The 19,816-nt window shown below is 42.1% G+C and overlaps 1 protein-coding gene and 1 pseudogene across 1 annotated transcript in view; both read right to left on the bottom strand.

The window, feature by feature from the left end:
- Positions 1-19,816, bottom strand: part of dock10 (dedicator of cytokinesis 10) — a 163,097-nt gene that overhangs the window by 110,542 nt on the left and 32,739 nt on the right. The window contains exons 5-11 of the mRNA XM_088345771.1: positions 18,857-18,929; positions 15,634-15,765; positions 13,559-13,693; positions 8,998-9,184; positions 7,697-7,782; positions 4,144-4,227; positions 1,106-1,264 (exon numbers count right to left, since the gene is read on the bottom strand). Of these exons, the coding sequence (XP_088201897.1) occupies positions 1,106-1,264; positions 4,144-4,227; positions 7,697-7,782; positions 8,998-9,184; positions 13,559-13,693; positions 15,634-15,765; positions 18,857-18,929 (856 nt within the window). The remainder of the gene's footprint in view (positions 1-1,105; positions 1,265-4,143; positions 4,228-7,696; positions 7,783-8,997; positions 9,185-13,558; positions 13,694-15,633; positions 15,766-18,856; positions 18,930-19,816) is intronic.
- Positions 16,409-16,997, bottom strand: LOC148358951 (large ribosomal subunit protein mL39-like; annotated as a pseudogene).

Here is a 19,816-nt window from a genome sequence, read left to right as displayed (position 1 = left end):
GAGGCTCATGATTACAAATGTCTCTACATACAAAAGTTTCACGTGACAAAGTACCTGAACGGTTACAAAGTCGTTTCAGGATACAGAGTAAAAAATACAGTACAGTACGTGCTCACTGAGTTCCACCTGGCAACCCGGTGCATATGCGTGAATCTTATCATGCTCTTCGCGTCTCCTTCCCACTCTGTAAATGGTATACGGCACTGCTATGAAGAGCTACCACTTACAATGGACTTTACGAAAGAAATGCAGAAAAGTGGACATGGAGAAAAGAAGAGGAAGAGACTTTTTCCCACGGATGGTCAAAAGCCGGAAAAAGCAGATGTCTTTTTTTACCTTATTCATTGTTTTTTTACAGTAGCGCCTTTCGTTTTTTTGTTTATTGTGCAGTAATCTAATATTCACATGTACTTGTTTAATGTTCTGATGCTTGCTTATGATTCATTAAAAAAATTATACTTCTGCAGTGTGATGGATTTAAACTGGAAATAAGTTATTCTACTGTTGCATACTGTGTTCTATTCTTGCTTAGTGTGCCATTCTCGCCTAGTTCAATAGTAGTAATATTGTTGATACGATAACATGTTGTTGTAAGTTTCAACAGGTGTTGATACAATATGATGTTGTGAAAACAGATCTCTAACTGTTTTTTTGTCACTCCCCCTCCCTTTAGCAGAAGAAACATTATGTAAACTAGGGTGTTCCTAATACAATAAAAAGGCAAGGACGAAATAGACTTTTTCAGAGTGTCTAATAGACCGTAACAGGCAGTCTATGGTCATCTCTCCTTGCAAGTAAGTGATACTCACGTCTCTGTGTCTTCTTTGAGTGCAGGTTTTTATTACAAGTGTTGGGGTTAACCTAACAAGTGCTTGGAACGGATTGGCACATTTACATTCAAAAGGCGTCTCTACTTACAAATGTTTCAGGTTACAAAGCTACTCCCTGAATGAATTACATTTGTGAGTAGAGAACCACTCTACACACTGTCCCTTTAAACAATAACAATTGGCCCCGAGGACGCGAGTTTAAGCCAACTGACCTAGAACATATAAAAAACATTTTATTCAATTTATCAGACGAAAACAAAGTTTCTCTTCCTTACATTGGTGACAGGTTCGGTGTCATTCTCAGCGATGCAGCCCTGCAGCATGAAGTTGAGAGATCGACACGTCACCATGAACCTCCTGCCCAGTTTTTCTTCGAAAGGACGCACTTCGGAGTGGTCACCCGAAGAATTTTCAGTCCGTGGGCTCCTCAGAACCTGTGGTTGACACATGTGGATACAGGCCATTATTAGAGGTGCGCATACAGTATGTCACAAAAGCAGGGTTGGGTAGGGTTACTTTAACTGGATTACTTTCAATGACTTTTGGATTACTCCAATAGCAAATATGCTAAGAAAAGAAACTAAATATGAATAAAATGACTCAATTTTGTGCAGGCTGTGATGTTGGCAAGCTGTTTGGATTTATTTTCATTTTGTTTCTGTGGCATTTGATGTTCGTTTTGCCGGAGATCAAAGCGATCAAAGCCAGGAGGGAGAGCTTACCACGTGTTGTGAGTCATCATTTTATTCATATTTAGTTTCTTTTGTCTTTTATTAGCATATTTGGGATTGGAGTCATCCAAAAGTCATTGAAAGTAATCCAGTTAAAGTAACTCTACCCAACCCTGCACAAAAGTGAGTATACCCCTCACATTTCTGCAGATATTTCATAAAAATGTTTAGTAGAGAAACACTGAAGAGACATCAATGTGGTCTGATGAGACAAAGATGAATTGATTTGGCTCAGAATATGAATAAATGAAAGTTGATTTATTTTGAACAAGAAAAAACAAGAACAAAACAAGTCAAAAAATAACAAAAATTCATAAAAATGTTTAGTAGAACAACACTGAAGAAACATCACTGTGGTCTGATGAGACAAAGATGAATTGATTTGGCTCAGAATATGAATAAATGAAAGTTGATTTATTTTGAACATGAAAAAAACAAGAACAAAACAAGTCAAAAAATAACAAAAATTCATAATAATGTTTAGTAGAACAACACTAAAGAAACATCACTGTGGTCTGATGAGACAAAGATGAATTGATTTGGCTCAGAATATGAATAAATGAAAGTTGATTTATTTTGAACATGAAAAAAACAAGAACAAAACAAGTCAAAAAATAACAAAAATTCATAATAAGGTTTAGTAGAACAACACTAAAGAAACATCACTGTGGTCTGATGAGACAAATATGAATTGATTTGGCACAGAATATGAATAAATTAAAGTTGATTTATTTTGAACATGAAAAAACAAGAACAAAACAAGTAAAAAAATAACAAAAATTCATAATAAGGTTTAGTAGAACAACACTAAAGAAACATCACTGTGGTCTGATGAGACAAAGATGAATTGATTTGGCTCAGAATATGAATAAATGAAAGTTGATTTATTTTGAACATGAAAAAACAAGAACAAAACAAGTCAAAAAATAACAAAAATTCATAAAAATGTTTAGTAGAACAACACTGAAGAAACATCACTGTGGTCTGATGAGACAAAGATGAATTGATTTGGCTCAGAATATGAATAAATTAAAGTTGATTTATTTTGAACAAGAAAAAACAAGAACAAAACAAGTAAAAAAAAAAAAAAAAAAAAAAATTGAACGTAACATGTCCGAAAAGGAATAGGAAGAAGCATGAAAAGCGTGAAAAGATAAATGTTATTTTAAATTAGTGTTATAATAGATTAAAAAAAACATATTAATTCATTTTGTGCAGAATATTACATTATTAATATCATTATACTGAACAAAGTGCCTCCCCCAAAACCTGTCCTATATTTTGCTTTCTTATTTCTTTGATTTATTTCTTCTTTTGTTTCTTTTTCTTCGAGTTTTATTTTTCCAGATTTTTTCAGCTTTTTCTCCATTTTCCACTTTTTATAGTTTTCTTCCTTTGTTTCTTTTTTTCCAAGCTTTTTAATTATTTTTCTAACCTAATCCTCTTTTTTATACTTTCCTTCTTGTTTTCTTCTTTTTTCCCTCTCTTTTTTTTCTTTCCTTTTTCCCCTAGCTTAACTTTTGTATGTCCTTTTTCCTTTTTTTAGACTACATCCAGTTTTCTTTGGGTGGGCAGAGCGTGTCAGTGGGTGGGCACTGACCGTACCCCTCCAGATACCTCCAGCATCAAAGCTCCCATTTGTCTACCCTAACTATGAGTTGTGCAGACCATGTCTGTTTTGTGTTCTTATTAAAAATTATCTCTATCTCCTTTTACCAGCTCAGTAGCCTAGATGGTAAGGCGCCCGCTTTGAGACTGGGAGGTCGGTGGTTCGCGCCCCGGCCGAGTCATTCCTAAGACTTAAAAAGTGGTCGGCGGCGCCCTCTGTTGGCTGCGGCTGCATCGGCTCGCTATAACGGGTCAGGTGCAATCGACATTTCGTTCTGTGTACATTGTTACACAGAATGACAATACAAGGAAATTATTATTATTATATTATTATTTTATTTGGATTTTGTTTAGTTTTGACCATCATCACCAACATAATAATTCAACTCAATGTTTTGTTTAAAAATATAGATCTAGATTGTAATGAGTTTGCATAATTCGATGGTGACAGCAATATAATATAAACGTTCAAAAATAACAATAAGAATAGCCATATAGTTGATCATGATAATAAAGACAACAACAAAAATAATACTCATGATAATAGTTATAATGATAACAAGCTTAATTATTAGCTTGACTCTTTATTGACTCTATAAGGCTTCGCTATATTTTGGGAATCTCAAAAGAGAATATATTCAGGTCCTCCACATGTTGAGCTGATTAGTTCTGTTGAGGTTTATACTACAGAAACAGAATATTCTGGGCAAATTGAGGGACAAAATAAGGCTGTATGGTTTCAAAAATAATCAAAACCAGAATGACTGACCATCACTTTAATACTAGGAGGGTGGGCAATGACAAAAACGAGACTTCCTTTTACACACCAGTCTTTTGTCTAGACCGGGACTGACACTAACTTATAAAACTCATTCGAGGCCTTTTCCTAACTGCAATCTAAAAACTTCATTAAATATGTAAAGGCGGTAAAAGTGACTGAACTAATAAAAAAATATGAATAAAAAAATACCTACAGGAGTGTCAGGGTCCAGCGAGAAGAGGTTCAACCTCTCCTCCCTCCGGGCGCAACGGATTCCTTCATCCGTCTCGGATATATACTGCAAAAAAAAAGGAGACCGTGTAAAGGTGGGCACAGTAGCCATAAAATATTTTTACTTCAGAATAATATGACTCATGCAGAAGTAAAAAAAAAAATACAAAAAAAAGAACTAGGTGAAAAAAAACCCAAAAAGTACAGAGTAACCGTATTTATTTATGGATTTAATCGGATAATAAAATAATCCAAATCCATCCCATCAACAATAGATTACATTCAATTCCAAAAATAGATTAAAAAAATCAACGTAAAGTATTTTAATCAGTCAGATGGAAACGAGTTCCAGAGCTGCGGGGCAGAGCGGCTGAAAGCTCTGAATTACAGAATGTTTGATTGTTTTGATAAAATTAAAGAAATGCAATTAATAAATCCCACTTTTCATTTTGAGGATTGGAAAAAAACAACAAAGGCGCATAAGGTGCAACAAAAAGAGTGCAAAAAAACAGAGCATGTATTCAAAAATGTAAACATCAATTTTTTGAAAAAGGTAAAGTAAATACAATCACATTTATACAGTTCTATTTCTGTGGAGTTATTTTTCTCTTTTTACCTTTGGCACCTACTCTGATTGGCTCCCGATCAGTACTTGTACCCACTCCTGTCAGTCCCCTTTTGTCAGTCCGTCTGCGAGCCTCAGTTAACACTAGGCAAGCCTTTTTCGACCCTGACTCCCACCTGTCCCGTTTTTTTGGTCCTGTCAGGTCGACCTGTTCTTGATCCTGACCACGTCTACTCTCCTGTCCCGGCTTTCGACCTCTTTTTGTCCCCGACCACCTCGACTCTCCTTTCCTGGCTTCCGACTCGCTCACGACCTAGACCACGTTTTTGCTCTACTGTCCCGGCTACCGACCCCTTTTTCCGTTCCCGACACCGCCATCGCTCGTTACGAAAGATCCACTTCCGCCTTCGGAGCGCAATCCGAGTATCAGAGCGACCTGCTTCCCGCGTCCAGCAATCACCGTATTGTGGGCGCAACCCTTTCTCTTTCTTCCAATAAAAGTTGTGAGAAACGCAACGCAAGTGGGTCCTGTCTCCGTTCTGGGAACCTCAGTTAACACTAGCCAAGCCTGTCTTTCTTCCTTCTTTCTTTCTCTCTTCCTTTTGTCCTATCTTTCATTATTTCCCCCTCATCCTTTCTTTCTTTCTCTCTTCCTCTCATCCTGTCTTTTTTATCTCTTCCTACAGCCATATCTTTGTTTAGTTCTTTCTTTAGTCTCTTGCTCTTTTTCTCTCTTTCTTCCTTCCATCCTGCAGCCCTTTGAGACACCTTGTGAATAAGGGCTATACAAATAAACACGACTTGACCTGGTTCGACTCGACTCTCACCTGTTTTTTGCTCCCGTCTACCCCCTGGCTTTGACCTGTTTCTGATCCTGACCTCATCTACTCTCCCGTCCCGGCTTTCGACCTCTTTTTGTCCCCGACCTCGTCGACTCTCCTTTCCAGGCTTCCTTCTCGCTTACGACCCCGACCACGTTTTTGCTCTCCTGTCTACTGGCCCGTTTTTCCGTTCACGACACCGCCATCGCTCGCTACGGAAGATCCACTCCCGCGTTCAGAGCGACCTGCTTCCCGCGCCCAGCGATCCTCTTTCCCTTTCTTCCAATAAAACTTGTCAGAAAGGCAACGCAAGTGGGTCCTGTCCCCGTTCTGGTCCTGACATTCAAGTTACTTAGTAACGGCTTCAATGTAGCCTAAAGTAGCGGAGTAAGAGTACAGTTTGTTCTTACAAGTAAAATATATATATAGCGATTTAAAATTGTTTTGAAACTTACCCCTGATAATAATTACTTGACACAAAATATACCCAAAAACATCGTGTGCTTCTCCATAATAAACAGGCACTTCCACTGTTAGATTGCTATGAGAGCATTTCTCAAAAATAGAAACAATTAAAGTAATTCCACGGATGTAGCAATTACTGTGGCGGAGTCAGGCAATTTCTTCGTCTTGATTGCAAGATTTGGTTGTCCTTGCTTATTTGGGGATTGTTTATTTAAGATTCTGAGATTAAATTTTTGCTACAGTCAGGGAAAAAGACGAGAATATATCAATTGGATTCAGCTGTATCATTGGGAATTCCGATAAACAGGAATTTTAGTATTAAAGTTGTCTTTTCTGTTATAAATGAAAACATAGTGAACATTGTTAACAATAAGATGAGACAAGGTACTTCAGGATAAGCATTGATTTGCCAATTGCTCTCAACTGCGCTCACCTGTTCAGCCCCAGCTGCCACTCATTCCCTAATTAGTCCTCCTCCTATTTAAACATGTTATTTTCAGTCACTCCTGGTCAGTCCGCCTGGCTCCCGTTTTGATCCCGACCTGTTTCCTGTATCGATCCCCGATCCAAGCTCCATTCTCATGTCCCGGCTACCCGTATCCTGATTCTGTTTCCTGTATCGATCCCCGATCCAAGCTCAGTTCTCATGTCCCAGCTACCCGTATCATGATTCTGTTTCCTGTATCGATCCCCGATCCAAGCTCCGTTCTCCTGTCCCGGCTACCCGTATCCTGATTCTGTTTCGTGTATCAATCCCCGATCCAAGCTACGTTCTCCTGTCCCGGCTACCTGTATCCTGACTCTGTTTCCTGTATCGATCCCCCATCGAGACTCTGTTCTCCTGTCTCGGCTAACCGTATTCTGATTCTGTTTCGTGTATCAATCCCCGATCCAAGCTACGTTCTCCTGTTCCAGCTACCCGTATCCTGCCTGATTCTGTTTCCTGTATCTATTCCAGATCCAAGCTCCGTTCTCCTGTTCCAGCTACCCGTATCCTGCCTGATTCTGTTTCCTGTATCGATCCCCGATCCAAGCTCCATTCTCCTGTCCAAGCTACCCGTATTCTGCCCGATTCTGTTTCCTGTATCGAACCCCGATCCAAGCTCCGTTCTCCTGTCCCAGCTACCCGTATGCTGCCTAATTCTGTTTCCTGTATCTATTCCAGATCCAAGCTCCGTTCTCCTGTTCCAGCTACCCGTATCCTGCCTGATTCTGTTTCCTGTATCGATCCCCGATCCAAGCTCCATTCTCCTGTCCAAGCTACCCGTATTCTGCCCGATTCTGTTTCCTGTATCGATCCCCGATCCAAGCTCCGTTCTCCTGTCCTGGCTACCCGTATCCTGCCCGATTCTGTTTCCTGTATCGATCCCCGATCCAAGCTCCGTTCTCCTGTCCCAGCTACCCGTATCCTGCCTGATTCCGTTTCCTGTATCGATCCCCGATCCCTGGCTTCCCGCCCGTCCTGGCCGCCCGACTTGTTCCGATCTCCGACCACGCTCTGTTCTCCCGTCCCGGCTGCCCAACTTGGTCCGATCTCTGACCACCCTTCGTTCACGAGGGCTTTCCACTCCTCCTGCCCAGCGAGCACCAAATTGTCTTTTTCCTCCATAATGTGTGAAACGTTACACATTTGGGTCCCCTGCTTGTACTGGTCATGGCAAGCATGCTGAAAAAGAAATCCCAACCTTAGCTAGCTCAGGATGGATGCCGTTTTCCGTAGTATCTTCGTTCTCCTGCGGGCAACCGTCGCTCAACGACATGTCAAACACATCTGGAGCAATGACAAAATCAAGAAATTACATGTTTAGAACAATTTCAGCAGCAATTGCTCTATATCAGGAGTTTCAAACTCATTTTAAATCGGGGGGCCACACAATAGATTAAAGAGAAAAAAAAAGAGATAAAGAAATAAGAGAAAGAGGGAGGGAAAAAGGAGAGGGCGGGACAAAGAAAGAAAAAGAGACGGAGGGAGAGAGCGTGAGAAACAAAAGATAAAAAGTCGTGAGAGAGGGGGAAAAGAAAGGGAGAGGAGGAAAGAAATCCAAAGAGAAATAGAAAGACAGAAGGAGAGAAAAGAGAAAAGAAAGCACAAAGGGTGTGAAGAGAGAAAGAGAAAAGGAAAAAAGGAAGTTAGAGCAAAAGAGGTTAAAAGACATGGAGAGAGAAAGAGACATAGAGCAACAAAGGAAGAGAAAAAGAGAGACACGGAGAGTGAGAGAGACAGAGTGGGAGAAAAGGGGTGGAAAAGAAAGAAAGAAAGAAAGAGAGAAAGAGAGAGAGAGAGAGAGAGAGAGAGAGAGAGAGAGAGAGAGAGAGAGAGAAAGGAGAGAGAGAGAAAGAGAGAGAGAGAGAGAGAGAGAAATACAAGTACAGTGTCTTTGTGAGAGGCACCTGGCCTTGGCAACATCAAGTGTACATATTTCAACCTGCAGCTTGTTTTTCTCTTGCGCTTCTCTGAGTGTTGTCTCGCGGGCCAGATTCAATCCCCCTAGCGGGCCTAATCTGGCCCGCGGGCCGCCTGTTTGACACCTGTGCTCTATATTATATTTATTCGGGTTTCAAATTGGATTTGCTGTTGAATGGGCAGTGCGTATTGACCAATCACAAGAGAGGAAAAAAGCAGATAGGATGGAGTAGGCTGTCTACTGTTTTAAATAAGGAGACCTGATGAAAGCAGTTGCTTGAAGTGCTGATGGTAATGTTTAGCGTGTATCAATGCTGTGCACAGATTTTATTGGGGGTAATAAGAGTTGTACCCCCCAAAATTAATTTGATATGCCCCTCTGAGACTCACGTCCGGTGACACCACTAGGTGGGGCTGTTGATCCATCACCCGGAATGAGCTCAAACTAGCCTCTTTGTCGCTAGTATTTATCACCAAAATTTTGTATTTTAGCTTCTAAATTATACTCTTAGGGTTTGGAATCGACTCTTACACCGTCTATAATAATCAGGATTCGATTCCGAATGAATCGTCGATTCTCACCCTGGCGGTGGTCGGAGAGATCCAAACTTTTGCGGTCGGGGGCGGGCCCGTCGTGCGGCGTGATCTGCAGGATCCGGGTCAAAGTGCTGATCCATTCCTCCATGTCCTGCTCGCTCTCCGCGGCCAGCACGAAATAAGTCACCTCGTTCATTTTCAGCTCGAAGGCGTGCTTCCTCAAGCGGTTGTTCTGCGTGGATTGTTAAGTGTCATAAACATTCATCACGGTTTAAGATTTACCATATTTCGTGGACTAGAAGTTGCAGTTTTTTTTATAGTTGGGCTGAGGGTGAGTCACCTTCGATGCAGACCACGAAAGGGGGGAGGGCTTTCGCTCTGTGCATAGCTCCGCCTACCCTTACCACTCACCCAATCAAATTACTCTGGTTGCGGCTAATCTGTGAAATCATTACTACATTTTCACCAGGTATACAATTTATTTCCACATTAAACCACAAGAGGGCGCTCTATGGATGTGTTTGTTTTCAATTTCAACCTTTCAAAACAAGGTGCGAGCAAAGTCCTTAGGTAAAAATGTCACAAAATTCTGCAAACAAGGATCCCGGCATATTCACCAATCAGCGCAGACCACACAGGGCGAGAGACAAAAAAGAGGGAGCCCTACTGCTCACCCAATTAAATTTCTCTGGTTGCGACTAATCTGTGATATAATTTCCACATTTTCACCAGGTATACAACTTATTTCCACATAAAACTGCAAGATGGCGCTCTAGGGATGTGATTTTTCAATTTCAACCTTTCAAAACAAGGTGCAAGCAAAGTCCTTTGGTAAAAATGTCACAAAATTCTGCAAACGAGGATCCCAGCATATTCACCTTCGGCGCAAACCGCGCAGGGCGAGAGACAAAAAGGAGGGAGCCCTATTACTCAACCAATCAAATTACTCTGGTTGCGGCTAATCTGTGAAATCATTACTACATTTTCACCAGGTATACAACTTATTTCCGCATTAAACCGCAAGAGGGCGCTCTAAGGATGTGTTTTTTTTTATTTCAACCTTTCAAAACAAGGTGCGAGCAAAGTCCTTTGGTAAAAATGTCACAAAATTCTGCAAAGGAGGATCCCAGCATATTCACCTTGGGCGCAGACCGCACAGGGCGAGAGACAAAAAGGAGGGAGCCCTACTTACTGCTCACCCAATCAAATTACTCGATTGTGACTAATCTGTGAAATCATTACCACATTTTCACCGGGTATACAACTTGTTTCCAAATTCAACCGCAAAAGGGCGCTCTAGTGATGTGTTTTTTTCAATTTCAACCTTTCAAAACAAGGTGCGAGCAAAGTCCTTTGGTAGAAATGTCACAAAATTCTGCAAACAAGGATCCCAGCATATTCACCAATCAGCGCAGACCACACAGGGCGAGAGACAAAAAAGAGGGAGCCCTACTGCTCACCCAATTAAATTTCTCTGGTTGCGACTAATCTGTGAAATCATTACCACATTTCCACCGGGTATACAACTTATTTCCACATTAAACCGGAAGAGGGCGCTCTAGGGATGTGATTTTTCAATTTCAACCTTTCAAAACAAGGTGCGAGCAAAGTCCTTTGGTAAAAATGTCACAAAATTCTGCAAACGAGGATCCCAGCATATTCACCTTCGGCGCAAACCGCGCAGGGCGAGAGACAAAAAGGAGGGAGCCCTATTACTCAACCAATCAAATTACTCTGGTTGCGGCTAATCTGTGAAATCATTACTACATTTTCACCAGGTATACAACTTATTTCCGCATTAAACCGCAAGAGGGCGCTCTAAGGATGTGTTTTTTTTTATTTCAACCTTTCAAAACAAGGTGCGAGCAAAGTCCTTTGGTAAAAATGTCACAAAATTCTGCAAAGGAGGATCCCAGCATATTCACCTTGGGCGCAGACCGCACAGGGCGAGAGACAAAAAGGAGGGAGCCCTACTGCTCACCCTATCAAATTACTCGATTGTGACTAATCTGTGAAATCATTACCACATTTTCACCGGGTATACAACTTATTTCCACATTAAACCGCAAGAGGGCGCTCTAGGGATGTGTTTTTTTTTATTTCAACCTTTCAAAACAAGGTGCGAGCAAAGTCCTTTGGTAAAAATGTCACAAAATTCTGCAAAGGAGGATCCCAGCATATTCACTTTGGGCGCAGACCGCACAGGGCGAGAGACAAAAAGGAGGGAGCCCTACTGCTTACCCTATCAAATTACTCGATTGTGACTAATCTGTGAAATCATTACCACATTTTCACCGGGTATACAATTTATTTCCACATTAAACCACAACAGGGCGCTCTAAGGATGTGTTTTTTTTTTCAATTTCAACCTTTCAAAACAAGGTGCGAGCAAAGTCCTTTGGTAAAAATGTCACAAAATTCTGCAAACGAGGATCCCGGCATATTCAGCTTGGGCGTAGACCACACAGGGCGAGAGACATAAAGGAGGGAGCCCTATTACTCACCCAATCAAATTACTCTGGTTGCGGCTAATCTGTGAAATCATTACCACATTTTCAGCAGGTATACAACTTATTTCCACATTAAACCGCAAGAGGGCGCTCTAGAGATGCATTTTTTTCAATTTCAACCTTTCAAAAAAAGGTGCGAGCAAAGTCCTTCGGTAAAAATGTCACAAAATTCTGCAAACAAAGATTGTGGCATATTCACCTTCGGCGCAGACCGCGCAGGGCGAGAGACAAAAACGAGGAGGCCCTCTGCTCACCCAATCAGATTACTCTCGTTGCGACTAATCCTTGAAATCATTACCACATTTTCACCGGGTATACAATTTATTTTCACCGGGTATACAATTTATTTCCACATTAAACCGCGCTCTAGGGATGCATTTTTTTCAATCTCAACCTTTCAAAACAAGGTGCGAGCAAAGTCCTTTGGTAGAAATGTCACAAAATTCTGCAAACAAGGATTCAGGCATATACCCTTTGGCACTTGCGCTCCTTGCATAGCTCCGCCTACACCTACTGCTCCTCCAATCAAATTACTCTGGTTGCGTTCTGGGATGTTTAGTTTTTTTATCTGGATTTTGATCATAAAGTGTCTCTGCAGCAGGACTGTCCAAAGTCCGGCCCCGGGGCCAGTTACGGCCCGTGATAAAATCAATATTTCACCAAATGATGGCAGAAGCGCTTGGCTTTCTGTGAGAATTTTAGCCCACCCCATTTCCAACATGGCAACTGTGAATAAAAAAAGTGATAATTGGAGTTTTTTTCACCGAAATCCAAAAATACCGCGTCTGCCTAATTTGCCAAGATGCTGTGGCTGTTTTCAAAGAATACACTGCCAGACATAACATGCTGACTACAAAAACCCAACTGGAAATGAAAGCTGTGACAAGGTGAAGCAACTGGAAGCTGTTTTTAGCAGCAAAGGATTGCTTTCTCACGAGAGCCTTCAAGTCAAATGAAAAAGCTACAAAGGTGAGCTACGAGTTCGAGATCCTGATCGCCAAACACTGCAAACCTTTGGCGGAGGGTAAATTTATTCAAGACTGTTAAAAAAATACCAGACTGAATAGTGGACCCTCACACATTTTCAGCTTACCAAATCTGGCCTGCTTTCTGATAAGTTGCTCTACAGTAACCATGGTTTTTTGATGAGCTTTGATATAAAGGATCCCTCAGCGGTAGACTATCAAAACTGGGTTTGTTGGTGTAGCACCTTGACTGTAAACTGTAGTTAAAAGTGTAGCATATATATAATGTACAGTGCCAATTGCATTGTTGCCCTGATTCAGGTGTACTACAATAGGCTTTGCTCCCGTTATTTGGAACAGCTAATATGCATGGTATCAATTTTGTCTTTGAGCCTGAAGTTATATACTATTTTATACGCTGTTTTATTCCACTTATACTCAAATATACTTGTCCTAAGTTTGACCTCAGCCTTGAGTGCAACTCTTCAGAAGGGTGTTGTAAACCGCCTTTGCTTTGGAATGTGTCTTTGGTTTCAGTGTGTGCAGATAACAATGACTTATCACCTCGCCTGGGGGTTAGGGCGATGACTTATCACCCTTCTCCCAAGCTTCAAAGGACTACTGGGTCAGGGGGCGTGAACATCTCATTGCCATGTGTTATAAAAGTGGGCAACCCTGAATCCCCGTCGTCTTCTGCACACGGTTGTAATTTTGGCACGGCAGAAAGATCCGATTTGTTCGACTCTTTGATTCGGCTAAATAAATTCATATGTGGACTACACTCGTCGTTCGGCTAATTAAATTTCTCCGACTTTTGAATATGTTCCAACTGTAAGGAACTAAACAAGACACGTGAAGTGTCTTCCAAATCAGATTTCAGTTTAATAAATGTTAAAACCTTGCAAGCCATATCCACTCTCTATCATTTTAAATTGCCTTGCAAGATGAGATTTATATTTTAGGTGTTGGGTCTTTTGAAGTCAAATTTCCCCAATGCGACTTATACTCCAACGCGACTCATATGTTTTTTTCCTGATTTACTGTGCATTTTTTGGGCTGGTGCGACTTATACTCTGGAGCGACTTCTAGTCCGGAAAATACGGTACCGTGAGATTTTTGGTTTTCGAATACCTGCACCACACCGGTACACGAGTCGAGGAAGATGCAGCCTTTGGGTTCCTTGGAGATCTTCTCGTCTTTGTAGAAGTTCATGATGTAGGAGTTATCGGTCAGCTGGGTCAGCTGGAAGAACCTCCTTTTGAAGGACTGTGCCATGGGGAGAAATGTCAAGATCTTTATATCCAGTTTCTTACGGGCTTCGGAAAAATGAAGGGGGGGTCACAAACGGCCCCCGGGCTATAGATTGGACACAGCTTAAACTAGATAGCCTGGCAACTTTATTGACACAGCAGAAACTACAAACTGAAAGGTTAACCTACTTTCTTTGTTCATGAGGTGGAAAAAAATGTACCTTAGTCCATTTTCTGACTAATTATATAAAAATTCGGAACCAAAAAGTGTTAAAAAATAAGCTTTTTTTTCTTTTATTAGAAATATAATGAAAAGTGAAAAAAATGCACGTGTTTTATTCTATCCTCCAATCAGAAATCTATGAAACGGTATAAGAAAGAGGCTCACGCTTCAGTCTGTGGGGATTATTTCATAGCAATCCCAAGATCGTGATTTTGCCTTGTTTCAATGTTGCTTTTCTTCAATAAACAAATTTGATCGTAACTCAAAAGTCTCTTATTTCTTCCGGACATCGTTTTGAACCTGACAACGCGAATCCTAGCTTAAGCAACCCTCAACTCAATTGAGTTGGAGACCCCAGCTATAGAAAGATAAAACTTTAAAACAAAAAATAAAAAACAGGTCGATAGCCGGGACAGGAGAGCACAAAAAGTGGTCAGGATCAAAAACGGGTCGTAAACCTGGACGAGAGAGCAAACGTGGTCGGAATCCAAAACGGGTCGGAGCCGGAGACAAACGGGGATTTATTTTTTAGCATGAGGAATTTGGGGGTATTTTAATTGATGTCTAGGAAATATTTTTGTGGTTACTGCGACAAGTGTTGTAAAAATAATCATATTTAGAATACAGACTTACGAAAAATTTGGAACCAAAAAGTGTTAAAAAAATAATATTTTTTTCTTTTATTAGAAATATAATGAAAAGTGAAAAAAATGCATATTTTATCAAATTTGCTCGTTTGTTTATTCACAAGAAGCATCCATATTGAACTTTTTCATAGTAATGATTAAACTTTGTAATTATATCATGAATATTGTTGGTAATAAATAAGTCTAGTATATATATGAATGAATGGGTCATAATGGGTTATTTTTTGGCTCTGTGTTCTTTTTTTAAGAGTGTAGCAGTCCTAATAAAATATGTATCATGCTCCCTTTAGGTCTCTGTAGTTTGTAGTCGTCCTTGGACTCATTTTTGGTGGACTACACATGACAGCAAGATCTAGTGGACATATATTAAACACTGTCCCTTTAAGAATAGCGCTGTTTTTGTGGAAAAGCATATGTATAATTTATTATACTTGCACGCCATCTAGCGACCGACATTATACACTGCATTTAAATACGTGATTCCTGTCCAAACCAATCAGAATGCGCTTACGTGCATGTGTTTTATTCTATCCTCCAATTAAAAATCGATGAAATGGTATAAAAAAGAGGCTCACGTGTCAGTCTGTGGGGATTATTTTATAGCAATCCCAAGAACGCGATTTTGCCTCGTTTCAATGTAGCTTTTCTTTAATAAACTAATTTGATTGTAACTCAAAAGTCTCTTCTTTCATCCGGACATCGTTTTGAACCTGACAACCCGAATCCTAGCTTAAGCAACCCTCAACTCAATTGAGTTGGAGACCCCAGCTCTTGAAAGACAAAACTTTAAAATAAAAAATAAAAAACAGGTCGATAGCCGGGGCAGGAGAGCACAAAAGGTGGTCAGGATCAAAAACCGGTCGTAAACCTGGACGAGAGAGCAAACGTGGTCGGAATCCAAAACAGGTCGGAGCCGGAGACAAACGGGGAGATCAGGAACGGGCTTTCATTTATTTTATTTTACAACTGCTTAAGACATTTTTTTTTTTGTTCCTCCTGACTCTTTTGACAATGCCGGTTCCCGAAATACACAAGAGATTTACTCTCCCGACCTAAAATGATCTAAAAAGACAAGTGTGTCCTCACCCTGACAGTGATGCTATTGTTGACGGTGCTGTTAAAGTTTCCCTTGTAGAGCCAGCCGGAACGAAAAACACCGATTCCTCCTCCTCCGCTTCCACCTCCTCCTCCTTTGGACGAGGACAGGGAAGTCGTGTCCTGCAGGGGGACAGACGCGTCCACACATCAGCAACCATTCATTTCCCAGATTGATTGATATTTTTCATCTTTTCCCCGCAAAAACTTCAGAGTGTATTTTTCATAGCACTATTTAAAGACTCTACTGGGTATTTTTGCATAGCTCTGCCCATCCCTACCGCCCACCCAATCAAATTCTTCTATCCTTGGCTGGCAGTTCTGGTCGATTACAGTTTTTCTGTGGACTTTTATCAGTGAGAGTCTCATCAGTGAACCTAAATCAGATTATTGTTCGAAAGAGACATTATTATTATTTTTATTTATCTACCACAGCCATATCCTAGTGGGAGGTGGCTAGAGTCATTTCTGACTCTTTTTGGGAGAGTGATTCAGAGGAGGGGATTCCCAGCCCCCTCGCTCAACCCAACTGAGGTGTTGGGAGTCATTAGGTGACCAAACCTCCCAATTCCAACCCCTAATGCTGAACGCCAAGCAGGGAGGCAACGGGTACCAATGTTTAAGTCTTAGGTATGACTCGGCCGAGGCTTGAACCACAACCTCCCAGTCTCGGGGCGGGCGCCATACCCCCATGGCCACCGAGCTGGTTTGGAACGAGACATGGCAAATATATTTTGGGATTCTGGTGTTACTGGCAGTTCGACTGTCAAATTGAAGCGGTGGCAGCAACAGGGGGCGGAGTTCCTTTCTCAGGTGGCTGCACCTCCACCGCCTTCTCTGCTCGCTGCCTCAGTTTCCTCCAGACGGTGTGGTGGTCCTGCAACTGCAAAGGCAGCGAGAGGCCCTGTGAATGCCCCAGCGTCCTGTACCCATGTTGTGGAGTGCAGCCACCATGGGGCCCCCCACTTAAGAGGACATAGTCCCTACATCTGTAAAGTGTCACGGTCCCTTTCGGATTGAGAGCTGCTCTTTGCTCCACCAGTTCCCTGTTGACACCTGCTGTGCGAGAAGGTCTCCAGAGCCACAGAGGGGTCCACTTCCAGAGGTTCCCAGGGTAAGTGCTTGAAAATGACCTGATGTGCTCCTCTTGTCAAAGATTGCAGTGACACTTCTGGGGGAGCCCAAGAATTCAGCTGAGGGTCCAGCACCAGGTCACAGAGAAAAGCCCCTGAAGTAACTGGCACCTCGGGTGTGCTGAGTAACTCCACAGACCACTGGTCTTTAAACACCGTCTTTAAATGCCAAGGAGACTGTGTAGAGAGAGTCCACTCTTTCAAATTCCTGGGTGTGAACATCTCCGACGACCTCTCCTGGTTTGCAAACACCAGAGCGGTGGCAGGGAAGGCCCAGCAGCGACTCCATTTCCTGAGAGTGCTCAGGAAAAATCATCTGAAACAGCAGCTGCTGGTGTCCTTTTACAAAGCCACAGTGGAGAGCATTCCAACATACTGCATTACAGGAAAACACTTCAGAGGGTCATCAACACAACCCAGAGAATCGTTGGTTGCTCTCGACCCAGTCTGGAGGACATAGCCTGCTCACGCTACCTCAGCAGAGCAGAAAACATCATCAAGGACTTTTCTCGACCCGGCCACCCCCTCTTTGACTTGCTGCCTTACGGCAGACGCTACATGTCACACAAAACAAAAACAAACAGACTCAGAGACAGTTTCTTCCCCAGAGCCATTAACACACACTGCACAAAAAACTGAAACTCTTGCAAACACACTACCTCATACAGATGTCAAATTGTATTCATGTCTATTCACCTTTATCTTCTTTGTTCCTTTATATTGTGTAAATTATAACCTTATCTTCTTTCTTCCTTTTTACTTCTTTGTTTTCTTTTATCCTCACTGTTAAATGTGAACCTGGAGTGCCACGTCGAATTTCGTTGTCACAATATGTTCAACCCATTTTGTAACAATGTCAATGAAGGTATATTCTATTCTATTCTATTCTATTCTATTCTATTCTCTCATCTCATTAGCTGCACCGCTTATCCTCAGTAGGGTCGCGGGGGTGCTGGAGCCCATCCCAGCAATCATCGGGCAGTGGGCAGGGGACACCCTGAACTGGTTGCCAGCCAATCGCAGGGCACACAGGGACAGACAACCCGCTCGCTCATTCACACCTAGGGACAATTTGGACCGGCCAATTCACCTGAAATGCATGTCTTTGGAATGTGGGAGGAAACCGGAGTGCCCAGAGGAAACCCACGCAAGCACGGGGAGAACATACAAACTCCGCACAGGAAGTACGGTAGCTGGATTTGAACCCACACAGGAGGTTCCCGAGACCTTACAACTGTGCCGCACACGCGCTAACCACTGCGCCGCCGTGCTGCCCCTCTATTCTATTCTTTTCTATTCTATTCTATTCTAAGCAGGACAGAACAGGAGCGCCCAATATGCCTGGTTGACCAACGTGCGGTCCTCGTCTTTAAATGTAAGCAAGCAAATTGTTTCATGAGCTTCCGTGTAATGGATTATTCAGTGATTTACAGTCTGTTGGTGTGACACCTTGACTGAAAACTGGAGGGAAGTATGCTCTTGGGGGTGCAGTAGCTCAGGAGGTAGAGCGCTCGTCTTGGGATCAAGGGATCCCAGTTCGAATCCCGGCTCGTCCGTGTTACATGTGGAAGTGTCCTTGGGTAAGACACTGAACCCCTAATACCCCCAGTAAGCAGGTTAGCGCCTTACATGGCTGCAAGGCCGCTATTGGGAAATGTGGAGCACATTGTAAAGCGCTTTGGGAAGTCATTGACTTGAAAAGCGCTATAGAAATGCATTTCATTTCATTTCTTTATATACTGAATTAAACCATTCTCTCTACTAGCGTGCAATCCATTCAATTCTGTGCTAATTATATTTGGAATGCTCCAGATAAGATTTGCAAGAATACAATTTGTACTCATGAGAAGACCCATACATGGCCCGCGAGCCGTAGGTTCCCGACCACTGATCTAAGCGATTCCACAATTTTGGTCCATAACAAGATCAAGACAAGAGACGGAGACATTCTCGCCCGGCACATTGATCAAAAGACAGAAAGCGTAGGCTAACGTCCTGATAGCTTGTGGATAAACTGATTTGAGCATGGTGAAGCCAGGATGTTCCCAGCAGGACTTGAAACCCAAAACGCCATTACCGACCTCGTCTTTGTCCACGTCCTCGTAGTCGATCTCGAAAGAATGGGATGGCAACTTCTCCGCTTTGTATAATTTCCTGGAACAGAAAGGAAAAGGAGATGATGATATGTTGAGGGATAGGGACAGTAATCCCTTGCTCTATCGCGGTTTCGCTACCCTGCGGATACAGATACTAGCTACCCTACTTAGGAAAGGGATCGTTTTTTTGTTGTGCAGTTGACATTTTGTATTTCTCATTTTTTTTAAAGTTGTTTTCAAAGTAAACAAGGGCGACGGCGGTTCGACTTGATGGGTTTGGGTGTTTGTAAATTGGGCTGTCAATTAAAGCTCAGTGTTCTAGTTTGCCCGCGTCCCTGCGTCCTAGAGGCATAACTTTTGCTGGGGACGCAAAATGTCAAATCAACGTGCGTCTTATTGGCACTAAATTGTCATTATTATTTTTTAACAAAGATTTACCGCACTCCAAACTTTTCGTCAGGCGGATCCGCCATTGTTGTTTTGGTCTCGCGGTTCGAGTTTTCGTCCGCACGCCGATCTCGGCTAACGAGATCTCGATGCTTCGAGATGACGTCAATGTTGTGGTGCTTGTCGTGGAGTCGAGGTGAAAATCAACACAACATTGGTAATTTCTTCGGTGTCAGTAATAAGTCGAAACATAATGCAGAAAGTGATGACAACGGCAATAATTCCGACACGAAAAAACGGTGGAGAAATTCTTCGGAAAAATCGCGAAGGCAAGGAAAACACGTGCGTTGAAGCGAACGATTCGACGAAAGAAAATAAACAAAAGAATACTCCTAGCCATAAAATGACTTTTCTACCAAAATGGACTCAATTATATTCCTGGTGACGCTATGAGGAGGATGATAATGGAGGCTACATGTTCTGTGATGCGTGTACCCAGCGTGACAAAAAAACTGGATTCTGTTGCTGCAGGAAGTGAGAGGCAAGTATGAACGGATA

This window comes from Urocampus carinirostris, chromosome 10 (assembly GCF_059441175.1).
Source record: "Urocampus carinirostris isolate Australia breed hairy pipefish chromosome 10, RoL_Ucar_1.0, whole genome shotgun sequence".
Classification (NCBI taxonomy): Eukaryota; Metazoa; Chordata; class Actinopteri; order Syngnathiformes; family Syngnathidae; genus Urocampus; species Urocampus carinirostris.
Note: the sequence above shows the minus strand (reverse complement) of the source record. Positions and strands in the feature narration are given on the sequence as shown.